Source organism: Oncorhynchus gorbuscha, linkage group LG10 (genome assembly GCF_021184085.1).
Source record: "Oncorhynchus gorbuscha isolate QuinsamMale2020 ecotype Even-year linkage group LG10, OgorEven_v1.0, whole genome shotgun sequence".
Lineage (NCBI taxonomy): Eukaryota > Metazoa > Chordata > Actinopteri > Salmoniformes > Salmonidae > Oncorhynchus > Oncorhynchus gorbuscha.
The window spans coordinates 86721967-86747054 of NC_060182.1; the positions used below are offsets into that span (position 1 = coordinate 86721967).

The window sequence follows — 25088 nt, forward strand, 5'->3', positions numbered from 1 at the left end:
AATATGGGAAATATATAGAGAAGAATATTAGAGTAAAAAAAACTATGTGCACTCAAATGGATAAAATCTATAAGGCCATGGGGACTTTTAGTATACGGTGCTCTTTGAATATGGGTAGTGTGTGGGACTGGAAGAAAAACTATGAGGATAACAGCCACCACTTAGAAAAATGAAAAATGTTTGTTTTTTTATGTATGGTGGGGTTTCCTTAGATTTCAGACAAACAAAGAGATGTAATGGGTTCACACAAAAATATTTTGCATAAAGCTTACTTAATTATTACATATTTTAACCAATCAGGCCTACGAGGACTGGAGTTGCCCACCCTGCAGGTGTCCACTCACCGAAATACATCATATTAATTCATGAGATAGATCACCACTTACTTACTTTTCCCATCAATGCACTCTTGAAGAACAGAGGGAGGAACTTGATTAAAAATGCATTCATTTACTTGGCATTCCGAAATACAAATGCCAACGCATTAAGGCTTCGTTCATAAGGGCTCAAAAGTATATATTTTTTTTGAGAGAAATGGTAGAAATTAGTTGACTGACTATTTTTTTAGAAAATTGATGTTTCATATTAAGTTCAACTGACAGGAATATAAGATTTATTTGGTATATAATCAACTTGTGATCAAAGGTCAAAACAATAACCACAACTTCTGCGGTGTGAGAAGGCTACAGAAACGCTGGTGGTTTAGGTGCGCTCCAACGCATGCGCAAGATCGCTTTCCTCCACTTGTGGAAACAGGATATGCGCTTCGTCCACACCATCTAAAGGAATTTCAGAAATTGCAAATATCACGTACAGATAACCAAAAGGAGGAGTCCAAGGAGGACTTTCTATTTGAGAAGCTTAGCAGTAAGTAGCTGTCATTCGGAAGATAACCGTCTTTCAGTATGTGTTCATCAGTCAAAGTATCATCTGACGGGGAGTTTTATGCGACTGAGTTGTGTTGAAGAGGAACTAGACTGCTAGCTTCCACTGCTCGCATAGTGGCACCTTGAGCGAGCCAACAGTACAACAACAACTTTACAGGAATAACTTTTTATTTACGTCAGGCGAAATAACTAAGTTAGTCCAGTGCAAGTAAACTTTGTTAAAAATGTTTTCAAGGTATTGCAACTCAGTTATGTATTACAGGTTACTCTCAAGACAAACTAGAATTGGTGAAAAAGTTGTCTTCGCCAGCTATCTAGGCTAGCTAACAACTCATCGGTTGGGCTTTGTTAGTATGTCTGCGATCACCTTGCTCGCTCTTGTTACAAAAAACTAACTACTGAACTTGTAAACTTCTTGCCAACTGACGTCCAGCATATCCAGTTAGTAAGCTAACTCATACAATGTCGGCACAGCCACATTAAGGGTTATTTATTTAAGCAGTAAGGCACGAAGAGCTGTGGTATTGAAGTGATAATGCCCTCGAAGCCGGGTTTTTAGGATGTTAGGCCCGAGACCAAGTCGAGGCCTGGCAAACTTTACCAACATATCCTCCAAACACCGGCTTCGAGGGCATTGTCACGTTTATACAACGGGTTACCAACGTATAAAAAAATTATGATTGACATATTTTCATTAACGTTATTTTGGATGATTTATTCATGCTATTTCATCCTACCACAAAACATAGTCCCGACATAAGTATTGGGTTTGGTTGCCAGAGACGCGACCCAGTCGGTGTTTAAGCTGTTTTCTAGTGTAATTTATTTGGATACATCCATGGCATAGAACATGTGCGCTCTCATCAGGACACTGTTAAGGAGCTAGCCAACGACACAGCTTTAAAAAAAATATATATATATATATATATATATATATAATGGTATCCAATTGTTAGTAGTTACTATCTTGTCTCATCGCTACAACTCCCGTACTGGCTCGGGTAGACGAAGGTCGAAAGCCACGCGTATATTTTTAAATAAATTCTAAAGCTTTGTAGTCCATACCAGTCATCACTGCATCAGTGCCCAGGCCGTACAATTTCTCTGTTGGTATCTTTTTGATGTGCAGCATCTCCTTGATGGTGTCTTCACTGACATCAATCAGGGACTGACATCAGGGACTGACATCAGGGACTGACATCAGGGACTGACATCAGGGACTGCCATCAGGGACTAACATCAGGGACTGGTTGTAAAGGTGTTGTCCCTCTTGATCCATGTATCTGGAAAACATACAAAAATCCATACACAGTTTCACTATCAAATTGTATTTGTCACATGCGAGGAATACAACCGATGTAGACCTTACAGTGAAATGCTTACTTACAAGCCCTTAACCAACAATGCAGTTGTAAGAAAAATACACCCCCCCCCCTCCCCCCACACCAAAAAAGTAACAGAATAATTAAAGAGCAGCAGTAAAATAACAATAGCGAGGCTATATACAGGCTGACATGGTAAAAATATGTCGTTCTGCCCCGGTTCCCCGGGCCCCGACAACGTGAATGTCGATTTAAGGCAGCCCCCCTCACCTCTCTGATTGAGTGGTTGGGTTAAATGCGGAAGACACATTTCAGTTGAACACATTCAGTTCTGAGGACCCATGCTAAATCTTTTCAGTCTCCTGAGGGTGAATAGGTTTTGTGTACCCTCTTCACGGCTGTGTTGGTACAGCTGAGCTGTAGTCAATGAATAGCATTCTCACATAGGTGTTCCTATTGTCCAGGTGGGAAAGGGTAGTGTTGAGTGCGATTGAGATGACATTATCAGTGGATCTGTTGGGGCAGTATGCGAATTGGAATGTTTGTGGGATAATAGTGTTGATGTGAACCATGACCAGCCTTTCAAAGCACTTCATGAGTGCTATAGGGAGGTAGTCATTTTTGGCAGGTTACCTTTGCTTTCCTGGGCACAGGGACTATGGTCATCTGCTAAAAACGTCAGAGGAGACACTTGCTTGTTGGTCCGTGCTTCCTCTGAGCACACGTCCTGGAAATCCGTCTGGCCCCACGGCATTGTGAATGTTGACCTGTTTAAAGGTCTTGCTCACATCAGCTACAGAGAGCGTGATCACACAGTTGACCGGAACAGCTGGGGCTCTCATGCATGCTTCAGTGTTGCTTGCCATGACGCAAGCACGAAAGTCATTAGGCCGCCTGGTAGGCTCACGTCACTGGGTAACTCACGGCTGGGTTTCTCTTTTGTAGTCCAAACTAGCTTGCAAACCCAGCCACATCTGGTGTAGTCTGATTCAATCTTATTCCTATATTGCTGCATTGCCTGTTTTGATGGTTCGTCTGTGGGCATAGCAGGAATTCTTATAAGCGTGAAAGCGGTAGCTTTAGGCTTTAGCTTGGTGCGGATGTTGCCTGTAATCCATGGCTTCTGGTTGGGACGGTCACTGTGGGGACGACGTTGTCATTGCACTTATTGATGAAGGTGGTGACTGAGGTGGTATACTCAATGTCATTGGATGAATCCCGGGAACATACTAGCAAAACAGTCCTGTAGTGTATCATCTGACCACTTCCGTATTGTGGAGTAAAGTTGGTCTAGAGTTAATTTATTTACTCCCCCCCCCCCCCCCCACCCCCACACACACACACACACGCCACACAGCTACAGACACACAGCTATCCACTGACGCAATGTGATCATTCTTGTTCATTTTTCAGAATAAAAGCCTGAAACTATTCTGTTCACAGCATGTGGAAGCCATAGGGAAACAAATCTGGTTGATATCCCTTTAAATGGAGGGAAGGCATGCAATGGAACAGAGGTTTCAGAAAAACATCACTTCCTGGTTGGATTTTCCTCAGGTTTTTGCCTGCAATATCAGTTCTATTATACTCACAGACAATATTTTTGACAGTTTTGAAAACTTTAGTGTTTTCTATCCTAATCTGCCAATTTTATGCATATTCTAGCTTCTGGGCCTGAGAAATAGGCAGTTTCATTTGGGTACGTTTTTCATCCAAACATCAAAATACTTCCCCCTAGTCTCGAGGTTAAACGGCATTCTGTCTGTTTTTTAAAGCTCTTTTGTGGGCCTGGCTCCCCAGTGGGTAGGCCTGGCTCCCCAGTGGGTGGTCCTATATCTTCCCAGGACCACCCATGGCTGCAGTTCTGCCCAGTCATGTGAAATCCATAGATTAGGACCTAATACAGTTCTTTCAATTGACTGTACAATTCATATAAGGACATCAATCTTTGAAATTGTTACATTTTATATTTTGTTTAGTATACTTTGAACTACTAAAATAGTGACTTTTGTCAGACCGCATAGGCAGCAGCGCTATAGAGATGATTACTTGAAATAAAATCATTTCATCAAATTAAACAATATACACAACTGAAATATTCAATACTGTGAGTTTATTGCGAGATGTTTCAAACGTATTGCTCACCATATCTCTACTGCAGAGGGACGAGAGAGCCATGAGAAAACGAGTTTTGATCAGTTATGGAAATAAGTGTTGAAAACAAATTGGCTTCTTGTTTATAAAGGAGATGGCGAACAAGCTGTGAAGGAAAAATACTGGAGTTTTGGTGCAGGTACAGCCAACAGGAGAAAAATGAATAATATTGGGACTTAGGCTACATTTTTGATGGTATATAGTTGACAAACTGTATAATTGTTTGCCCCCATCACTACATTCTAAGCCGTATGCTAGTTTAGATATTGGACACACTGAAACGTGTCTAAAACACTCTGTCATGGTGGAGAATCTGGTGCAGCTTGTCCACACCAAGTGTTTCATCATTCAGTGCTGTGTGTTCCTGACTGGCATGTTAATGATGTTTCAAACACATCTTAATTTCTCTATCAGCCTCTCCTTATCACCAGCCTCCTCATTGTAACCGTGCTGTCTGCACAATGACACCAAGCCATAATGGTACTGACAAGGAACTAGCCTACTGCTCTCTGTAGGCACAGAAAAATGCTGCTCATTTGTCAGTCGGTCAACTTTTTTTGTTTCCTTTTCCACACAACATTCAAACCCCATAGACCCCTCTGGGCTGCCAGGAAAGGAATCTCATTTTCCCACTTTGTTGAGACCAAAGTTGAACCATTGTTTTTTTTTGTAAAGTTACATGGTATGTTGATTCTGTCTGCAAAGTTCAATGGTACCTTTCAGTCATGTTCAAATGGATATCTGTGTTCTTGAAACATTAACTTATGAACCCTTCTCTCTCCTTCTCTCTCCGTCCCTCTATCCGGCCACCCCTCTCTCCCCCAGGCCTCAGAGTGTAGAGCTTGGTGTGACAGGAGGAACCTCCAACTTCGACAGCAGGAAAATGGCAGATATGTCAGCGGAAGAGATCACCATGAGGGCCAACCAAGTGACCGATGAGGTACAGCTGCCACCCGTATCCATGGAGACACTATAGGAATGGGGGAAGTGTTATGCGGCAGTATTAGCTTCGGCTCCTGTGTCAACTCCTATAGAGAAGCAGTAACACATTGATGGGGGAAAAACTCTCACTCTTTGCTTACTGAGCACAGCTAATAATTTATTCAGATCTAAGTTAGTGTTCTGTTAATCTCTCTGGGACGCTTGCGTCCCACCTGGCCAAAAGCCAGGGAAAATGCAGAGCGCCAAATTCCAATAAATTACTATAAAAATCAAACGTTCATTAAATCACACATGCAAGATAGCAAATTAAAGCTACACTCGTTGTGAATCCAGCCAACATGTCAGATTTCAAAAAGGCTTTTCGGCGAAAGCATAAGATGCTATTCTCTGATGATAGCACAACAGCAAACAATGAGAGAGTAGCATATTTCAACCCTGCAGGCACGACACAAAACGCAGAAATAAAATATAAATCACGCCTTACCTTTGAGTTTCTTTTGTTGGCGCTCCAATATGTGCCATAAACATCACAAATGGTCCTTTTGTTCGATTAATTCCATCCATATATATCCAAAATGTCAATTTATTTGGCGTGTTCCAACGTCACTTCAAAATATCTCAAAAGTTACCTGTAAACGTTGCCAAAACATTTCAAACTACTTTTGTAATACAACTTTAGGTATTTTTAAACGTAAATAATCAAATTGAAGACGGGATGATATGTGTTCAATACAAAAAGAAAACTAACTTGACACTACTTTTCTAGTCACGCGCCTCTCTCAAACAGTCCACTTCAAGTGACTCTCATTCAAGATGGCCGTACTTCTTCATTACACAAAGGAACAACCTCAAACCAATTTCTAAAGACTGGTGGAAGCGGTCTGAAAACAGGTTGAAAAGAAAGTGACCCCCCCTTCCCCCGCCGCCATTTTGATTTATCTGTATCTCTTACCTACCTGTTTGTCTGTCTCTCTTTCTCTCCTTGCTGCCTGACTTGATCGACTGATACCCATGTACTGGGTTTAGTCCAACATGGCATGGGGTAAACTGTCATAGTAACCTGCTTAATGTACCACACATCAGGGTTCTCCCCAAATAATCTGAGGGGCGCTGTGCCACCTTGTGGCTTGTCGTTCTGTGTGAAATATTCCAAACAGACTCTGGGACAGTTGTAGGATGATAGAACCCAAATTCATACACATTTTTTATGTACAGTTGTATCTGATGCAACCAAAGAGAACGTTTAACTTAAAATATTGATAGACTTCCTAGAACTGTTCGCCCGGCCAAACTGAGCAATAGGGGGAGAAGGACCTTGGTCAGGAAGGTGACCAAAAACCCAATGGTCACTCTGACAGAGCTCTAGAGTTCCTCTGTGGAGATGGGATAACCTTTAGGAAGGACAACCATCTCTGCAGCACTCAGCAAATCAGGCCTTTATGGTAGAGTGGCCAGACGGAAGCCACTCTTCAGTAAAAGGCACATGACAGCCCGCTGAAGTTTTGCCAAAAGGCACCTAAAGGACTCTCAGACCATGAGAAACAAGATTATCTGGTCTGTTGAAATCAAATTGAACTCTTTGGCCTGAATGCCAAGCGTCACAACTGGAGGTAAACGGGCACCATCCCTACAGTGAAGCATGGTGGTGGCAGCATCATGCTGTGGGGAGAGTAGTCAGGATCGAGAAGATGAATGGAGCAAAGCACAGTAAAGTTCACATGCTGTTGGGCAAATGGAGTAGACAACAGGTGGAAATGATAGGCAATTAGCAAGACACCCCCAATAAAGGAGTGGTTCTGCAGGTGATGACCACAGACCACTTCTCAGTTCCTATGCTTCCTGGCGGATGTTTTTGTCACGTTTGAATGCTGGCGGTGCTTTCACTCTAGTGGTAGCATGAGACTGAGTCTACAACCCACACAAGTGGCTCAGGTAGTGCATTTCATCCAGGATGGCACATCAATGCGAGCTGTGGCAAGAAGTTTTGCTGTGTATGTCAGCGTAGTGTCCAGAGCATGGAGGCGCTACCAGGAGACAGGCCAGTACATCAGGAGACGTGGAGGAGGCCGTAGGAGGGAACAACCCAGCAGCAGGACCGCTACCTCCGCCTTTGTACAAGGAGGAGCAGGAGGAGCACTGCCAGAGCCCTGCAAAATGACCTCCAGCAGGCCACAAATGTGCATGTGTCTGCTCAAACGGTCAGAAACAGACTCCATGAGGGTGGTATGAGGGCCCGAAGTCCACAGGTGGGGGTTGTGCTTACAGCCAAACACCGTGCAGGACGTTTGGCATTTGCCAGAGAACACCAAGATTTGCAAATTCGCCACTGGCGCCCTGTGCTCTTCACAGATGAAAGCAGGTTCACACTGAGCACATGTGACAGACGTGACAGAGTCTGGAGACATCGTGGAGAACATTCTGCTGCCTGCAACCTCCAGCATGACCGGTTTGGCGGTAGGTCAGTCATGGTGTGGGGCATTTCTTTGGGGAGCCGCACAGCCCTCCATGTGCTCGCCAGAGGTAGCCTGACTGCCATTAGGTACCGAGATGAGATCCTCAGACCTCTTGTGAGACCATATGCTGGTGCGGTTGGCCCTGGGTTCCTGCTAATGCAAGACAATGCTAGACCTCATGTGGCTGGAGTGTTTCAGCAGTTCCTGCAAGAGGAAGGCATTGATGCTATGGACTGGCCCGCCCGTTCCCCGGACCTGAATCCATTTGAGCGCATCTGGGACATCATGTCTCGCTCCATCCACTAACAGTTGCACCACAGACTTTCCAGGAGTTGGCGGATGCTTTAGTCCAGGTCTGGGAGGAGATCCCTCAGGAGACCATCCGCCACCTCATCGGGAGCATGCCCAGGCATTGTAGGGAGGTCATACAGGCACGTGGAGGCCACACACACTACTAAGCCTCATTTTGACTTGTTTTAAGGACATTACATCAAAGTTGGATCAGCCTGTAGTGTGGTTTTCCACTTTTAATTTTGAGTGTGACTCCAAATCCAGACCTCCATGGGTTGATAAATTTGATTTCCATTGATAATTTTTGTGTGATTTTGTTGTCAGCAATTCAACTATGTAAAGAAAAAAGTAATAATATTTCATTCATACAGATCTAGGATGTGTTATTTTAGTGTTCCCTTTATTTTTTTGAGCAGTGTTTTTTTTAAACTGTTTTTGATTTGTCATTATGGGGTATTGTGTGTAGATTGGGGGGGGGGATTTAATCCATTTTAGATTAAGTCTGTAATTTAACAAAATGTGGAAAGTCTAGGGGAATACTTTCTGAATGCACTGTATGATAGATAGTTGAAGTGGGAAGTTTACATACACTTAGGTTGGCGTCACTAAAACTCGTTTTTCAACAACTCCACAAATGTCTTGTTAACAAACTGTCTGTACAGCTGTTGTATTTGGTGCATGTGACAAATACAAATCAAATTGCATCTACTTTTGACTGGTACTGTGTGCATGTACACTTATTTATTTTTTCTTCTTAATTTGGCTCTGTTCTCCAGCACTTTGGATTTGAAAAGATAGAATGACGCTGCGGTTAGTGCCGACTGTCAGCTTTAATTTGAGGGTATGTTCACCCATATCGGGTGAACCGTTTTAGAAATTACAGCACTTTTTTACATAGTCCAAATGTGTATTAAAGTAGTAAAAAGTGTACTATTTGGGACTGTAATAATATGTCGACGATAAATACACAATGCAGGGGACGAGAGGACTAGAATTAACGATGAACTGAAAAACAACTATTTCCATTGGTCTGTAAAGCTGTCAGTCCTGAATCGTCTGCATGTTGAGTCAGAAGCAGAATACTTATTTGGCCATTGACCCAGTTGTACTGCAAGGACTTCTAATTGGTCAACCACAGGAAAGGGTGGAGGGTTATAAATGCCATCCTGTTACTTTGTTCAGAATCACAGAGGCCAGGGGAGCATGCAGCTACCATCTACCACCCATCGTGACTTGTTCTCTTTGAATAAACCTAGCCCCCCCCCTGATTTGCTTTGGGGTCTGTGTTATTGAAGAGTAACATCAACTCTTAACAGTACCATATTCCTAGCATGTGATGATTCAATTGCTGTTTGTTTTGGTTGTTTGGTTTTCGAATCAACTTCATGGTCTATTTTGGTTAATGGCCTTGGTGCCCTGGTGGATTGGGCATCTCTTGGGTAAATAATAAATGTAATGAAATTCCAGATGTGGTGACACACTCACTGTGAATTACTCTTGCCTGCCTCTCATGGTCCCTGTTCGGTTGACCACTTGAAAAATGGTGATTTATCATTTAAGGCTCTAGATTTTAGGAACAGTCAGTTACAGGTGTTCAACCCAAACGGGAGCACAGCCCCCCTCTGGGACACCCCCCTCAATAATCAGAACCACCATAAATGATCCTGGGAGGAACCCTTCACACACACACACACAGAGAGATGGGTATGAATGGTTTGGACACAAAGCAGGCTTAGAAATGTGTCCGAGGGGGTTAATAATTTTCAACTCTATGTTGAGGTGATATGGTATAACAGTTCATGCTGATTACGTCGTCATGCCCCGACTAGTCATTTCCCCCTCTACCTTCTCTGCTGTAGGCTACACCTTTCATTCATGTTATTAATAAGGCATCTCACCTGACTCGCCTGCACTGACTGCATTCCATCATAACGTTGTCATGTGACCTGGTGCTGCTGCTCTGTGGGACAGTGCTGCTGCTCTGTGGGACGGTGCTGCTGCTCTGTGGGACGGTGCTGCTGCTCTGTGGGACGGTGCTGCTGCTCTGTGGGACTGTGCTGCTGCTGTGTGGGACTGTGCTGCTGCTGTGTGGGACTGTGCTGCTGCTGTGTGGGACTGTGCTGCTGCTGTGTGGGACTGTGCTGCTGCTGTGTGGGACTGTGCTGCTGCTCTGTGGGACTGTGCTGCTGCTGTGTGGGACTGTGCTGCTGCTGTGTGGGAGACTGTTAATCTACCTGACCAGGCACAGTTCAGCCATATGTCAACTACTTAAGATCTGAGTCTCTGTGGGCCTGTTAAATAGAGAACCATGTGTCGGGCTCACCTAACAGATTTTAAAATTAGAACAATTCACGATAGGCTTTGCGCCTGTCCTGGGAATAGAGTACTACCCAAGAAGCATTTCATATTACCTAGGCTCTAGTCTAGAGCCTTTTTTTCGTGTATGTCTGTACCCCTGAAAGACTCAATCAAAACAAGGATAAAGGACTCTGTAAGGTGTCTATCATTTGTGTCTGTTCAGCTGTCATGTTCTACAGGCTAGGTAACTCTCTTGCGCTATCAATCAAATGTATTTTATAAAGCCCTTTTTTACATCAACAGTTTGTCAATAAGTTTTTAACACAGCATAAAACTCCCAAAAGAGCAAACAATGCAGATGTAGAAGCACAGGGAAAAACTCTAGAAAAACAGGAACCTAGGAAGAAGCCTAGAGAGGAACCAGGCAGTCCTCTTCTGGCTGAGCCTATTACCTAGCGGTACCTTACAATAAGACCTTATTGTGTCTATTTTGTCCTCTACAGTCCTTGGAGTGCACCAGACGGATGCTACAGATGGCCGAGGAGGTGAGACAAACGTTGTTATTGCTCTAACAGTCTAGCCCAACACAAGCCCTCTGTCATTACATACAGAAAGAAGTGCACTGAACAAAAATATTTTAGCAATTTCAAAGATTTCACAGAGTTAGTTCATGTAAGGAAATCAGTCAATTTAAGTAAATGAATTAAGCCCTAAGCTATGGATTTCACATGACTGGGAATACAAATGCATGAAAGGTGAGGGTTGTGGATCAGAACCAGTCAGTATCTGGTCTGCAGCAGGATCAAGCTGTTGACTGGGGCCTGTAGAATGTTGTCCCACTCTTCAATGGCTGTGCGACGATCCAGCACATCCCAAACATGCTCAATGGGTGGCATGTCTGGTAAGTATGTATACCATGGAAGAACTGGGACGTTTTCAGCTTCCATGAATTGTGTACAGATCCTTGCTATATGGAGACGTGCATTTTAATTCTGGAATGTGAGGTGATGGTGGCGGAGGAATGGCACAACACTGGGCCTCGTCACGGTATCGCTGTGCATTCAAATTGCTGTCGATAAAATGCAATTGTGTTCATTGTCCGTAGCTAATCCCTGGCCATACATTGCCCCATGGTGGCGGTGGGGTTCTCTGTTCACAACGTTGACATCAGCAAACCACTCGCCCAAACTTCACCATACACACTGTCTGCTATCTGTCCGGTACAGTTGAATCTGTGATTCATCCACGAAGAGCACACTTCTCCAGCGTGCCAGTGGCCATCGACGTTGTGTCTTGTCCCCTGTGAATTTGGTTACGACATCAAACTACAGTCAGGTCAAGACTCTTGAGGACAAAGAGCATGCAGATTAGCTTCTCTGAGATTAATTTCTGCACAAACTGTCAGAAACCTTGGGATGTGCAAATCCACAGTTTCATCAGATGTCCGGGTGGCTCGTCTCAGACGATCCCGCAGGTGAAGAAGCCGGATGTGGAGGTCCTGGGCTGGCATGGTTACATGTGGTTGTGAGGCTGGTTGTACATACAAGCCAAATTCTCTAAAATGAGGGTGGTGGTGGCTTATGGTAGAGAAATTCACTGGCAACAGCTCTGTTGGACATTCCTGCAGTCAGCATGCCAATTGCACATTCCCTCAACTTGAGATTTGTGGCATTGTGGTGGGAGACAACTGCACATTTTAGTGGCCTTTTATTGTCCCCAGCACAAGGTGCACCTGTGTAGTGGTCATGCTGTTCAATCAGCTTCTTGATATGCCTGTCAGGTGGATGGATTATCTTGGCAATGGAAAAATCATCACTAACAGGGATGTAAACTAATTTTGTGCACAACATTTTATAGATTTCTTTGTGTGTTTGGAAAAGGTCTGGGATTTCTTTTCAGCTCATGGGACCAACACTTTACATGTTGCGTTTTATATTTTACTTCAGCATATTTCTGTGTTGCTGAAGTTAGCTGAACTGTTAGCTGAACTGTCTTTGAATTCCTAATGTGGTGCTTGTTCTGTGTTCAGACCAGGGAGACTGGTGTCAATACCATCGACATGCTGGACCAACAGGGAGGTGAGTCGGAGTTCACTACAGAGTACCAGCTCTTAAGAATGCCATCTTTTTTTTTTTACAGAACATCTTATTGTTAAAACCAGTTTTTTAACTTTGGTTAAATAAATCAATGAATATGGTTTTAGTGTTTAATTTCCCTGAGATGGGTCTTTGCTGTTTTGTCCTTGTTGCATGACAGAGCAACTGAGACGTACAGAGGAGGGTATGGACCAGATCAACGAAGACATGAGGAAGGCTGAGAAGAACCTGACTGACCTGTCCAAGTGCTGTGGCCTCTGTGTCTGCCCCTGTGACAGGTACTGGACACCCCTCTCACCACCAAACTATAACACAAGCGTAGCACGTCAGTTTCTTTTCTCTCTCTCACTTCTGGAAATTAGTCATGTGACTTTCTGTGTTGTACTTTGTTCTTGTAATGTTGATTCTGTTTCTTAGAATGTTTACATTTCTATCTTGTAAAGAACAAGAAGGCCGCTCTCTGTTTTTATGCTTCCAATTTACCGCTTTCGTGACATGGGGTCAAAACAACGTGCTCATGGGCCTCCAGGTTGGCGCTGTGGTCTAAGGCACTGCATCGCAGTGCTAGCTGTTCCACCAGACAGGTTCGAGCCCAGGCCCTGTCACAGCTGGTCGCGACCGGGAGGTCCATGGGGCGACGCACAATTATCCTAGCTTCGTCCGGGCGGGTTAGGGTTTGGCCGCTAGGGATATCCTTGTCTTATTGCGCACTAGCGACTCCTGTGTGGCGGCCCGGCGCAGTGCGCGCTAACCTGGTCGCCAGGTGCACGGTGTTTCCTCCGACACATTGGCTTCTGGGTTGGATACGCACTGTGTTAAGAAGCAATGCGGTTGGGTTGTGTTTCGGAGGACGCGTGGCTTTCGACCTTCGTCTCTCCCGAGCCCGTACGGGATTTGTAGAGATGAGACAAGATGGTAACTATTGGATACCACGAAAAGGGGGTCAAATTCAATAATTAAAATAAAAATAAAACATTTCACCTCACATGACCATGGTGGGTGTGGAAACAATTCAATTCACTTTGGCGCACAGTCAATCATAATCATAGAAGATTATGTTGGGCGGGTATTCCAACAGTTCCCATGTGACCATTACTCGCGGGTGGCCCTAGAATTATAGTGACCCATCTATTTCAAAAACTTGTGTATCTAATAATTTATCAATGAGATTTAGTAGTACATCCGGACCAGTGAAAATGGACACACCTACTCATTCTAGGGTTTATTTTTACTATCTTCTACATTGTATAATAATAGCGAAGACATCAAAACTATGAAATAACACATGGAACCATGTAGTAACCAAAGAAGTGTTAAGCAATTCAAAATATATTTGAGATTTTTCAAGGTGCCTTGATGACAGCTTTGTACACTCTTGGTATTCTCTCAACCAGCATCACCTGGAATGCTTTTACAACAGTCTTGGAGTTCCCACATATACTGAGCACTTCTTGGCTGCTGGTCACCATAGCAGCTCCCACCTGTAGCACGAGCTCCCAAAACCAATTCTTCCTTTGGCCGCCTCCTTCCAGTTCTCTGCTGGCAATGACTGGAATGAACTACAAAAAATCTGACACTGGAAAACACTTCTCCCTCACTAGCTTTAAGCACCAGCTGTCAGAGCAGCTCACAGATTACTGCACCTGTACATAGCCCATCTATATTTTAGCCCAAACAACTACCTCTTCCCCTACTGTATTTATTTATTTTGCTCCTTTGCACCCCATTATTTTTATTTCTACTTTGCACATTCTTCCACTGCATATCTACCATTCCAGTGTTTTACTTGCTATATTGAATTTACTCCACCATGGCCTTTTTTTGCCTTTACCTCCCTTATCTGACCTCATTTGCTCACATTGTATATAGACTTATTTCTACTGTATCATTGACTGTATGTTTGTTTTATTCCATGTGTAACTCTGTATGTGTCGAACTGCTTTGCTTTATCTTGGACAGGTCTCAATTGTTAATGAGAACTTGTTCTCAACTTGCCTACCTGGTTAAATAAAGGTGAAATAAATAAATAACTGCGCTCCAAATCATCCCAAACCATCTCAATTGGGTTGAGGTCGGGGGATTGGAGACAAGGTCATCTGATGCAGCACTCAATCACTCTCCTTCTTGGCAAATAGCCCTTACACAACCTGGAGGTATGTTGGGTCATTGTCCTGTTGAAAAACAAATGATAGTCCCACTAAGCGCAAACCAGATGGAATAGCGTATCGCTGCAGAATGCTGTGGTAGCCGTGCTTGTTAAGTGTGCCTTGAATTCTAAATAAATCACTTAGTGTCACCAGCAAAGCACCATCACTCCACCACCTCCATGCTTCACGGTGGGAACCACACATGCAGAGATCATCTGTTCACCTACTGTGAGTCTAACAAACACATGGCGGCTGAAACAAAAAATCTCACATTTGGACTCATCAGACCAAAGGACAGATTTCCACCGGTCTAGTGTCCATTGCTTGTGTTTCTTGGCCCATGCAAGTCTCTTCTTATTGGTGTCCTTCAGTAGTGGTTTCTTTGCAGTAGTTCACAGAACCTGATTCACACAGTCTACTCTGAACAGTTATTGAGATGTGTCTGTTACTTGAACTCTGGAAGCATTTATTTGGGCTGCAATTTCTGAGGCTGGTAACTCTAATTAACTTATCTGCAGCAGAGAACTCTGGGTCTTCCTTTCCTGTGGCGGTTCTCATGAGACCCAGTTTCATCATAGCGCTTGATGGTTTTTGCGACTGAACTTAAAGAAACTTTCAAAGCTCTTGAAATGTTCCAGATTGACTGACCTTCATGTCTTAAAGTAATGATGGACTGTCTTTCTCTTTGCTTATTTGACCAGTTCTTGTCATAATATGGACTTGGTCTTTTTATCTTCTGTATACCCACCCTTACCTTGTCACAACACAACTGATTGGCTCAAACGCATTAAAAAAGACAACCTCATGATGCTGGTTGAGAGAATGCTAAGAGTGTGCAAAGCTGTCTTCAAGGCTAAGGGTGGCTACTTTGAAGAATCTCCCATATAAAATATTTATATTTAACACTTTTGGTTACTATATGATTCCATGTGTGGCAAGTCAAATCAATGTAACTTGTTCATGTAAGAAACTTGGTTCAGACCTTTAAGAGACGTGGTGGATAAATGGTGAAAACAATACAATTCTCTTCTCCGTAATAGTTTATTAGTCGTCGTCCCCGCAGCTACTCGCCCACGCCTCCCCTGCTCCTCCTTTACCCAAATCCAGATAGCAGATGTTCTGAAAGAGCTGCAAAACCTGGACCCATACAAATCAGCTGGGCTTGACAATCTGGACCCTCTATTTCTGAAACTGTCCGCCGCCATTGTCGCAACCCCTATTACCAGCCTGTTCAACCTCTCCTTCATATCATCTGAGATTCCCAAGGATTGGAAAGCTGCCATGATCATCACCCTCTTCAAAGGGGGAGACACCCTGGACCCATATCTATCCTGCCCTGCCTATCTAAGGTCTTCGAAAGCCAAGTCAACAAACAGATCACTGACCATCTCGAATCCCACCGTGCCTTCTCCGCTGTGCAATCCGGTTTCCGAGCCGGTCACGGGTCAAGGTACTAAATTATATCATAACCGCCATCGATAAAAGACAGTACTGTGCAGCCGTCTTCATCGACCTGGCCAAGGCTTTCGACTCTGTCAATCACCATATTCTTATCGGTAGCCTCTGTTTTTCTATTGACTGCCTTGCCTGGTTCACCAACTACTTTGCAGACAGAGTTCAGTGTGTCAAATCGGAGGGCATGTTGTCCGGTCCTCTGGCAGTCTCTATGGGGGTACCACAGGGTTCAATTCTCGGGCTGACTCTTTTCTCTGTATATATCAATGATGTTGCTCTTGCTGAGGGCGATTCCCTGATCCACCTCTACGCAGACGACACCATTCTGTATACTTCTGGCCCTTCCTTGGAAACTGTGCTATCTAACCTCCAAACGAGCTTCAATGCCATACAACACTCCTTCCGTGGCCTCCAACTGCTCTTAAACGCTAGTAAAACCAAATACATGCTTTTCAACCGTTCGCTACCTGCACCCGAACGCCCGACTAGCATCACCACCCTGGATGTTTCCGACCTAGAATATATGGACATCTGTAAGTACCTAGGTGTCTGGCTAGACTGCAAACTCTCCTTCCAGACTCATATAAAACATCTCCAATCCAAAATCAGATCTAGAGTCTGCTTTCTATTTCGCAACAAAGCCTCCTTCACTCACGCCGCAAAACTTACCCTAGTAAAACTGACTATCCTACCGATCCTCGACTTCGGCGACGTCATCTACAAAATAGCTTCTAATACTCTACTCAGCAAACTGGATGCAGTTTATTACAGTGCCTTCCGTTATGTTAAGAAAGCACCTTACACCACCCACCACTGCGACCTGTATGCTCTAGTCGGCTGGCCCTCGCTACATGTTCGTCGCCAGACCCACTGGCTCCAGGTCATCTACAAGTCTATGCTAGGTAAAGCTCTGCCTTATCTCAGTTCACTGGTCACGATGGCAACACACACCTGCAGCGCGTGCTACAGGTGGATCTCACTGATCATCCGTAAAGCCAAAAGCTCATTTGGCTGCCTTTCCTTCCAGTTCTCTGCTGCCTGTGACTGGAACGAATTGCAAAAATCGCTGAAGTTGGAGACTTATCTCCCTCACCAACTTTAAACATCTGCTATCTGAGCAGCTAACCGATCGCTGCAGCTGTACATAGTCCATCGGTATATAGCCCACCCAATTTACCTACCTCATCCCCATACTGTTTTTATTTTATTTACTTTTCTGCTCTTTTGCACACCAGTATCTCTACCTGCACATGTTCATCTGATCATTTATCACTCCCGTGTTAATCTGCTAAATTGTAATTATTCATTCCTATGGCCTATTTATTGCCTACCTCATGCATTTTGCACACACTGTATATAGACTTTCTTTTTTCTACTGTGTCATTGACTTGTTTATTGTTTACTCCATGTGTAACTCTGTTGTCTGTTCACACTGCTATGCTTTATCTTGGCCAGGTCTCCGTTGCAAATGAGAACTTGTTCTCAACTAGCCTACCTGGTTAAATAAAGGTGAAATAAAAAATAAAATACACCCTTTTTTTCAATTTAGAATGATACCCTTAAGATTAATGGCCCGTGATGCCATGATTGAGCATTTGTAAAGTTACCACCCGTCACCTTGTCTACGAAGGTGCTACGTGGCACTGGTGGAAGCTCTCTTCCCCTGAAGGTGTCCCCTGATTGACGGACTGAATTGATTGACTTGAATGATGGACTGACTAATGATTTAATGATCCGTTGATCGATGGACCGACTTGATTCTCCCTCAGGGTGACATCCATAGAGCATGATTCTAAGTACAAGCGTACCTGGGGAACAGGTGATGGTACAGGAGAGGGAGGGGATGGCTCGGTGGTGTCCAGGCAGCCCTCGGGCATCCATAACGGACAAGCCAACCAGCAGCAGCCCATGGGGGGCTCTGGACCCTACATCAAGAGGTGGGTGAAGCCAGTCAACCGTATAATACACACCTAGTTACAAACGATCAGCTTGATCCAACTTGCCTTTGCTCCCTTTGCCCTTTTTTTTAAATGTTTGCATATCTGTAAGGTGGAGGGAATGTGGTGGAAACTCCACAACAGCTTCTACTTACCCAGTTCTTTCAGATCTGAAAACACCACACGGTTAGGGTTATCAAGCAAGGGCAAATAGTCTCATGATTGTGTTTTGACACTGAGAATAGTAGATATGTGCGGTCATGTGGCCCCTTAACTCCCCCAGGATTACCAACGATGCTCGGGAGGATGAGATGGAGGAGAACCTGGACCAGGTGGGCAGCATCATAGGCAACCTGAAGAACATGGCCAGTGCCATGGGCTCTGAGCTAGACAAGCAGAACAAACACATCGACCGCATCACAGAAAAGGTGGGTTGTCGTCATGACTGGGCTTGTGTTCTCCACACACTGCCTCACACTCCTAGAGCTTATGATACCATGTTGTGGGGCTTATACCACCAGTATGCTCTGACGAAGGTCCTTGTGACCAGAAGTTCTGCCTATTAAAGGTGCAGAGATTGTTTTCTACAGTTTAGTTTGTCATCTTCATACACCTCCGCTAGCTTTTTCTTGGGTGTGGTACAGTATATTTGTCTTGTGTACCGTACACGAGGATGCCTAACATAGGGCTCTACTGTCAGGCGGCCTTCTGTTTCACTAAGAAAGAGTCATGTTGATATTGATCCACCACTCACTGTGTGTGTGTGTGTGTGTGTGTGTGTGTGTGTGTGTGTGTGTGTGTGTGTGTGTGTGTGTGTGTGTGTGTGTGTGTGTGTGTGTGTGTGTGTGTGTGTGTGTGTGTGTGTGTGTGTGTGTGTGCGTGTCTCCCCCCCCTCAGGCGGACATAAACAAAGCACGTATCGATGAAGCCAACCAGCGAGCCAACAAGCTCATCAAGTAGACCTACCTACCTGCCTGCACCTGGAATCTCTGCCTCAGCTTCCATGTACATAAACACACACACTCTCTCTTTTCTCTTTCCTTGAGGACAAAGTAAATCAACCAGGACAAAACCCATGTACCAACACCTACCACACGTGCCTTTTCTGTAATGATGTAAATATGCTCACACAACACTCTCTTCTACCTTTCTATGACTAGTTCAAAGTTCCTTGCCTGGGTCCCATCCCAAATATGTGACACAGTGAATCACTTTTTCAGGCGTTGTGAGATCTGTGCCCATATTCAGAAAGCCTCTGAGTAGGAATGCTGATGTAAGATGGTTTATATATATTAATTCAGGCCCTGATAAGCAGTGGAGGCTGCTGAGAGGAGGACGGCTCGTAGTAATGGGATAGTATCAAACACATGGTTTCAATGTGCTTGATGCCATTCTAGCCATTATTTTTGAGCTGTCCTCCCCTAATATGTGCAGTGTGGCTGCCGAAAATATGACCTGGAACATCAGATTCTCACCGTCTGTTGCCCCCTGGTGGTCATGGGGTGTCACAGCAGCTGTATACACCTCAGGCATATGCAGGGAAGTTATGAGACAACAGCTCTTCATATCATGTCATTTGGCTCTTGTAACTACTGTTATTGTTTGAAATGTGCATATTTAATTATTCTTATCAAGTAGAAATTACTTGTGAATAAAGTTAGGACCTATACCCTTTGAATTGAAATAATGTTTGAACGATCTAATATCTGTTTTTTTCCCCAGCTATAACACACCGAATGATGAAAACATGTTTTCCTTAGAGTAACAACTAATCATTAACCAAAGATGTTGTCACTGTTAGATTTACCTCTGCTAGCCTGAGTGCCAGTCAGTTTGCTATCATGTCAACTCTTTGGCTGGGATTCAATTCGATCATGCTTTGTCAGCTATGCACATTTAAAGGCAATGTTTTTGCGTCGGTTGAATCGAACATTACCTCTTCCTTTTTTTTTATGTCAAGCGCACAATAAGGCTGACCTACTGTGGTTTGGATGGAATCTGCTCTTGACCCTCATTGGCTTGACAATGAATGAGCAATGGAGTTACAAGAATACAAACCGATCTGGGACCAGGCTACCTCTCTGCCACCAGTGGATCAAATGCTGTACCTCCCCCTCATTGTTATTTCACTCCTTTCTATTTGAACTGCCACGTTTTCACCTGAGACCTTAAGTGCCTTTGTCTTGGAAAGATTCCAGTGGCTTTGTAACAGCCTGGTCCCCAAATCATCTCTTCTGTGTCAGTCATTTAGGCATGGATTCAATGCGTTACGTCGAAGACCTGCGCTTTAGTGTAATTGACATTTTAAAGGCAATTTTCCCGCGTTTGCCGAGACTGCATTTACGGTAAACACTGCATAATGGCAGCTCAATCGGCAATTACTTTTGAATTAGATCTCTATGGTGGATCTTCCACGCTATGATTCAATTTATCCTCTTATTCATCCAGAAATGTCCCATATGTTTCTTCATTAAATATTTGTAAGAAAAAAATAAGTAAAAGTGTTTGTTCTTCTACATTCAGGTATGTTCTAGTTTAGACTGAAAGAAACTGTGATATCTAAGGCTGGACATTAACCAAAGTGACATTTGGACTAATTTACATTTGTCATAATAGTTTATGCTAGCTATGTTATACTTCTGTCTAGAGTATGTTGCTTCAACACCAGAGTGAAATAACATTTCAGGGTTACCAACTGTAATGTCAATTCAGCAACTGCATCTTTTTCAGTTGAGGAAAACCGCTTGCTCTGTCTGGATGATTGTTTCATAGAAGTGCCTTTATTTCAATCTTTTCATTTAACTTTATATTTGTAAAATTCATTAAACTTTTCAGTAAAACCTTGTTGAACATTTTAATTAAAGTTGTGCCTTGAGCAAGGCACTTATCGTGCCAGGGGCGCTGCACTCCTGCTGGGGGGGGGGGATATAAACCTATAGTTGAGTTTATTTTCAAGTTCACCTCTTAAAATGTATTACATATTTTCTGTGAAATTTGACATAGCTAATAGAGAGTAGAAAATGCTAATGCCCACTACACACACAGGACTGGAACGTAGGGACAGTGGTTAGCTGTTTGTGGCTACATGTGAGAGGGGGAATGTAACGGCTGGAGGTATATAGGGAGGATGTGCAGCAGGTTTTGGTTCAATTGCATTTCACGAAGAACTGAAACTGTTTTACTGAGTTTCACTGCACACAGTGGTTGGGGTTAAGAGGGTATACCTGCCCTAAAGCAAAGGGAAAAACTAACTACGCAGACAGTGTTACACTGTCAGTAGTCAAATGTAATAGATTTACTAGTATCAATGCAGTTCTGTGATATACTGTATATGTATTCACTGTATACTATATATTATGACTGGTCATTGAGATGAGAAACAAATACTCTGAGGGTCTATTTCAAATGAAATACTTTATGGTTTCATGGCACGTCTCTGTCGGTCTTCATTTCTTGTATTTCTTTACCATCATTTTGACACATTCTTCCATTTTGCATTTTCATACTGTGGGTTTTGGAAAAGCAGTCTAGATTTGATTGACCCACAATTATATCCTGGGCTTTGACTGACAAAAGTTATTTTTGTCTCATCTGCCTGTAATTCAAGGTGTTTTGAATGAAACCAAAGTGATAGAAGCAATGATATAACTGCAGTCTAAAGTAAAGGATGAATAGGGTAGGCCAAGTTGGTCTAGGCTGAGCTCGTGAGAACATCACTTTAACACCATATTAACCCTTGTGTGTGTGTGTGTGTGGTCATGTTTTTGCTATTCACCCAATTTCTGTGGGTCTGATGGACCCAGAACATTATTGGGTTTTTAAAATAATACAGCCATAACAATTTACGTAAAAATACTTAATACTTAGATGTTGACATCTTATGTTGACTTATATCAATATCAATATAGACCATACAATCAATATAGACCATACAATCAGCATTTGTTTTTGTTTTAAATAAAATGTGATTTTGAAAACATCAATTATAATCAAGACATGGGTGGAATAAATAGTGTTTATCTTGAACAAATATAAATGAAACAAGGTTTTCATCTCTATTGATGTTTATTGCTTTGAACAGAACAAATTGGAAGGACAAATTTTACATACAGTATTTTATGGAAATGATAAATGAGCCCCATCGAACACAAATGAAGATCAATCTACACACCACATGAGGGACAGAGTTCTACTGTGTGTGTGTTGCAAATGTATTTATTGCACTTGATGTATGTGTTCTGTGTCTTCCTGTCCTTCTTGGGTCCACACACATCACAGTGCTTCTTCTTGTTGCTACCGGCTGCAATCTAGAATAATGGAATCATTTAGTTCAGGAATTTTACTAACATCTCACTCACTCACATATATAGTTACAGCAGACCAAGGTTGGAGAGTCAGACACACACACATGCAACAACATCACTCACACTTACTTCTGGTATTGGAGTTGTTGGTTCTGTGGATCGGGCGGATGGGCACCAGCATCCTCCTGAATCCTCCTCACGATGGCTGCAGAAGCTGGGGTCCTTGGGATATGTTTCCTCCTCTGGATTTGAGGTCTTACCAATGCCTTGCCAAGCTTCCCGCGAAAGAGTAATCTCCTCTGGAGCTTCCCTCTGTTCCAATCTGGGTACAACGCCATCCAGATGACAAACAAGGTGTATATTGAGATGTCCAAGATGTCGGAAAATATCAAAAGTGGCCAGGGTTCTTACTTAGCAGCTGTAGCCAGTCACCAGCTTGTCTAAATTGTCCACCCCTCCTTTTGTGGCATTGTAATCAATTCTGATTTGTTTTTTGATGTTCCTGGCCACAGATTCTCCCATCCATATGCACCGTACTCAAGTTTTTGCATGTGATGTGGCCACTGAGTCTCTGTGTCATGTCCAGGACATCCCGCATCCCTTGGTTCTTCTCAGGGTTCCTCAATCCCTTGGTTCTTCTCAGGGTTCCTCAATCCCTTGGTTCTTCTCAGGGTTCCTCAATCCCTTGGTTCTTCTCAGGGTTCCTCAATCCCTTGGTTCTTCTCAGGGTTCCTCAATCCCTTGGTTCTTCTTAGGTCTCCTCCATCCCTTGGTTCTTCTTAGGTCTCCTCCATCCCTTGGTTCTTCTCAGGGCTCCTCCATCCCTTGGTTCTTCTCAGGTCTCCTCCATCCCTTGGTTCTTCTCAGGTCTCCTCCATCCCTTGGTTCTTCTCAGGTCTCCTCCATCCCATGGTTCTTCTCAGGTCTCCTCCATCCCATGGTTCTTCTCAGGGCTCCTCCATCCCTTGGTTCTTCTCAGGTCTCCTCCATCCCTTGGTTCTTCTCAGGGCTCCTCCATCCCTTGGTTCTTCTCAGGTCTCCTCCATCCCTTGGTTCTTCTCAGGGCTCCTCCATCCCTTGGTTCTTCTCAGGGCTCCTCCATCCCTTGGTTCTTCTCAGGGCTCCTCCATCCCTTGGTTCTTCTCAGGTCTCCTCCATCCCTTGGTTCTTCTCAGGGCTCCTCCATCCCTTGGTTCTTCTCAGGTCTCCTCCATCCCTTGGTTCTTCTCAGGTCTCCTCCATCCCTTGGTTCTTCTCAGGGCTCCTCCATCCCTTGGTTCTTCTCAGGTCTCCTCCATCCCTTGGTTCTTCTCAGGGCTCCTCCATCCCTTGGTTCTTCTCAGGGCTCCTCCATCCCTTGGTTCTTCTCAGGGCTCCTCCATCCCTTGGTTCTTCTCAGGGCTCCTCCATCCCTTGGTTCTTCTCAGGGCTCCTCCATCTGGCTTCTCTGTATACACTTGCAACTTTCACACATATGATGACGCAGCATCACAGCAGCCCAGATCTAGTTTCCATATTTTGCGGGTTTAGACGGTATGTACTGCCCCTAAATGGCATAATCTGCTCATCAACAGTAATGCTGGGCCCAGGGTTGTGAAACGGGGGAAGGCGGTCCACCCACTTGTCCCACACTGACCTGATTGCAGCTAGCTCGTCTCTCTGCACTGACCTGATTGTAGCTAGCTCGTCTCTCTGCACTGACCTGATTGTAGCTAGCTCGTCTCTCTGCACTGACCTGATTGCAGCTAGCTCGTCTCTCTGCACTGACCTGATTGCAGCTAGCTCGTCTCTCTGCACTGACCTGATTGTAGCTAGCTCGTCTCTCTGCACTGACCTGATTGTAGCTAGCTCGTCTCTCTGCACTGACCTGATTGCAGCTAGCTCGTCTCTCTGCACTGACCTGATTGCAGCTAGCTTGTCTCTGACGCCGAGCTGGTCTGGTGTCTTGGTTATTGAAGCGGATACTCCTGGAAATAATGTGGACATTTTCCAGAGACATTGTTGCGAGGAAAACTTCTCTGCCAGTTTCTGCATCCCACAGGGATTTTGTGGATTCTCCATTGGATCTGAAAACACCAGCAAGGATAAGAACCTCAAAGTATGCATGTAAATGAGTTTGGTCCATCTCCTTCCATCTCTCTCCCAAAACATACCTCCCCTCCAAGTTAGTGCAGTCCAGAATGGATGGTGTCTGGGATGAACAGTTCAAAAGAAGACTATGTCCTGCACATGAGTAACCACCATCCTTATTACATTGGCAGCCAATGCCGGGGTGGCTCATTCCTTGGGCAAGAAGACCATTCAATTTCACAATGCAGGCTGATGAGCTGGTCCTGGGGCTGGTCCTGGGGCTGGCTGAGGGTCAATCTCAACCTCTTCTTGCAACTCACTGTCAGACTCCAAATGGACATAGACATGATCCTCATACGTGACAGGTAGCCTAGTGGTCAGAGCTTTGGGCTAGTAACTGAAAGGTTACAAGTTCAAATCCCCGAGCTGAAAAGGTAAAAATCTGTCGTTCTGCCCCTGAACAAGGGCAGTTAACTCACTGTTTCTAGGCCGTCATTGAAAATAAGAATTTGTTCGTAACGGACTTAGTTAAAAAAAGGTAAAATATTTGGAAAATTCTTCATCTTCCAAGGTGGAAGATGGTCCTTCCACACTAGCTTCTCTCTCGTCTTAGGCCCTCTGAGCAGAGAATATTTTTGCCATACTGATTGATTGTGGTAAGGAGCCACACATGCAAAGCTATTTATTTGTTGTGTTCCCCCCCAATTTGCACCTGGCTGGGGTAATGTCGGA

The 25088-nt window shown here is 44.0% G+C and overlaps 1 protein-coding gene across 1 annotated transcript; it reads left to right on the forward strand.

Moving 5' to 3' along the window:
- The first annotated feature begins 678 nt into the window (after positions 1-678).
- On the forward strand, positions 679-20822 carry LOC124046668 (synaptosomal-associated protein 23-like). The gene is made up of 8 exons (XM_046367308.1): positions 679-867; positions 5189-5303; positions 10851-10892; positions 12377-12425; positions 12604-12721; positions 17815-17982; positions 18266-18410; positions 18880-20822. Exons 2-8 carry the CDS (start codon positions 5247-5249, stop codon positions 18940-18942), a joined length of 642 nt encoding a protein of 213 aa, XP_046223264.1. The 5' UTR covers positions 679-867; positions 5189-5246; the 3' UTR covers positions 18943-20822.
- Positions 20823-25088: the final 4266 nt, after the last annotated feature.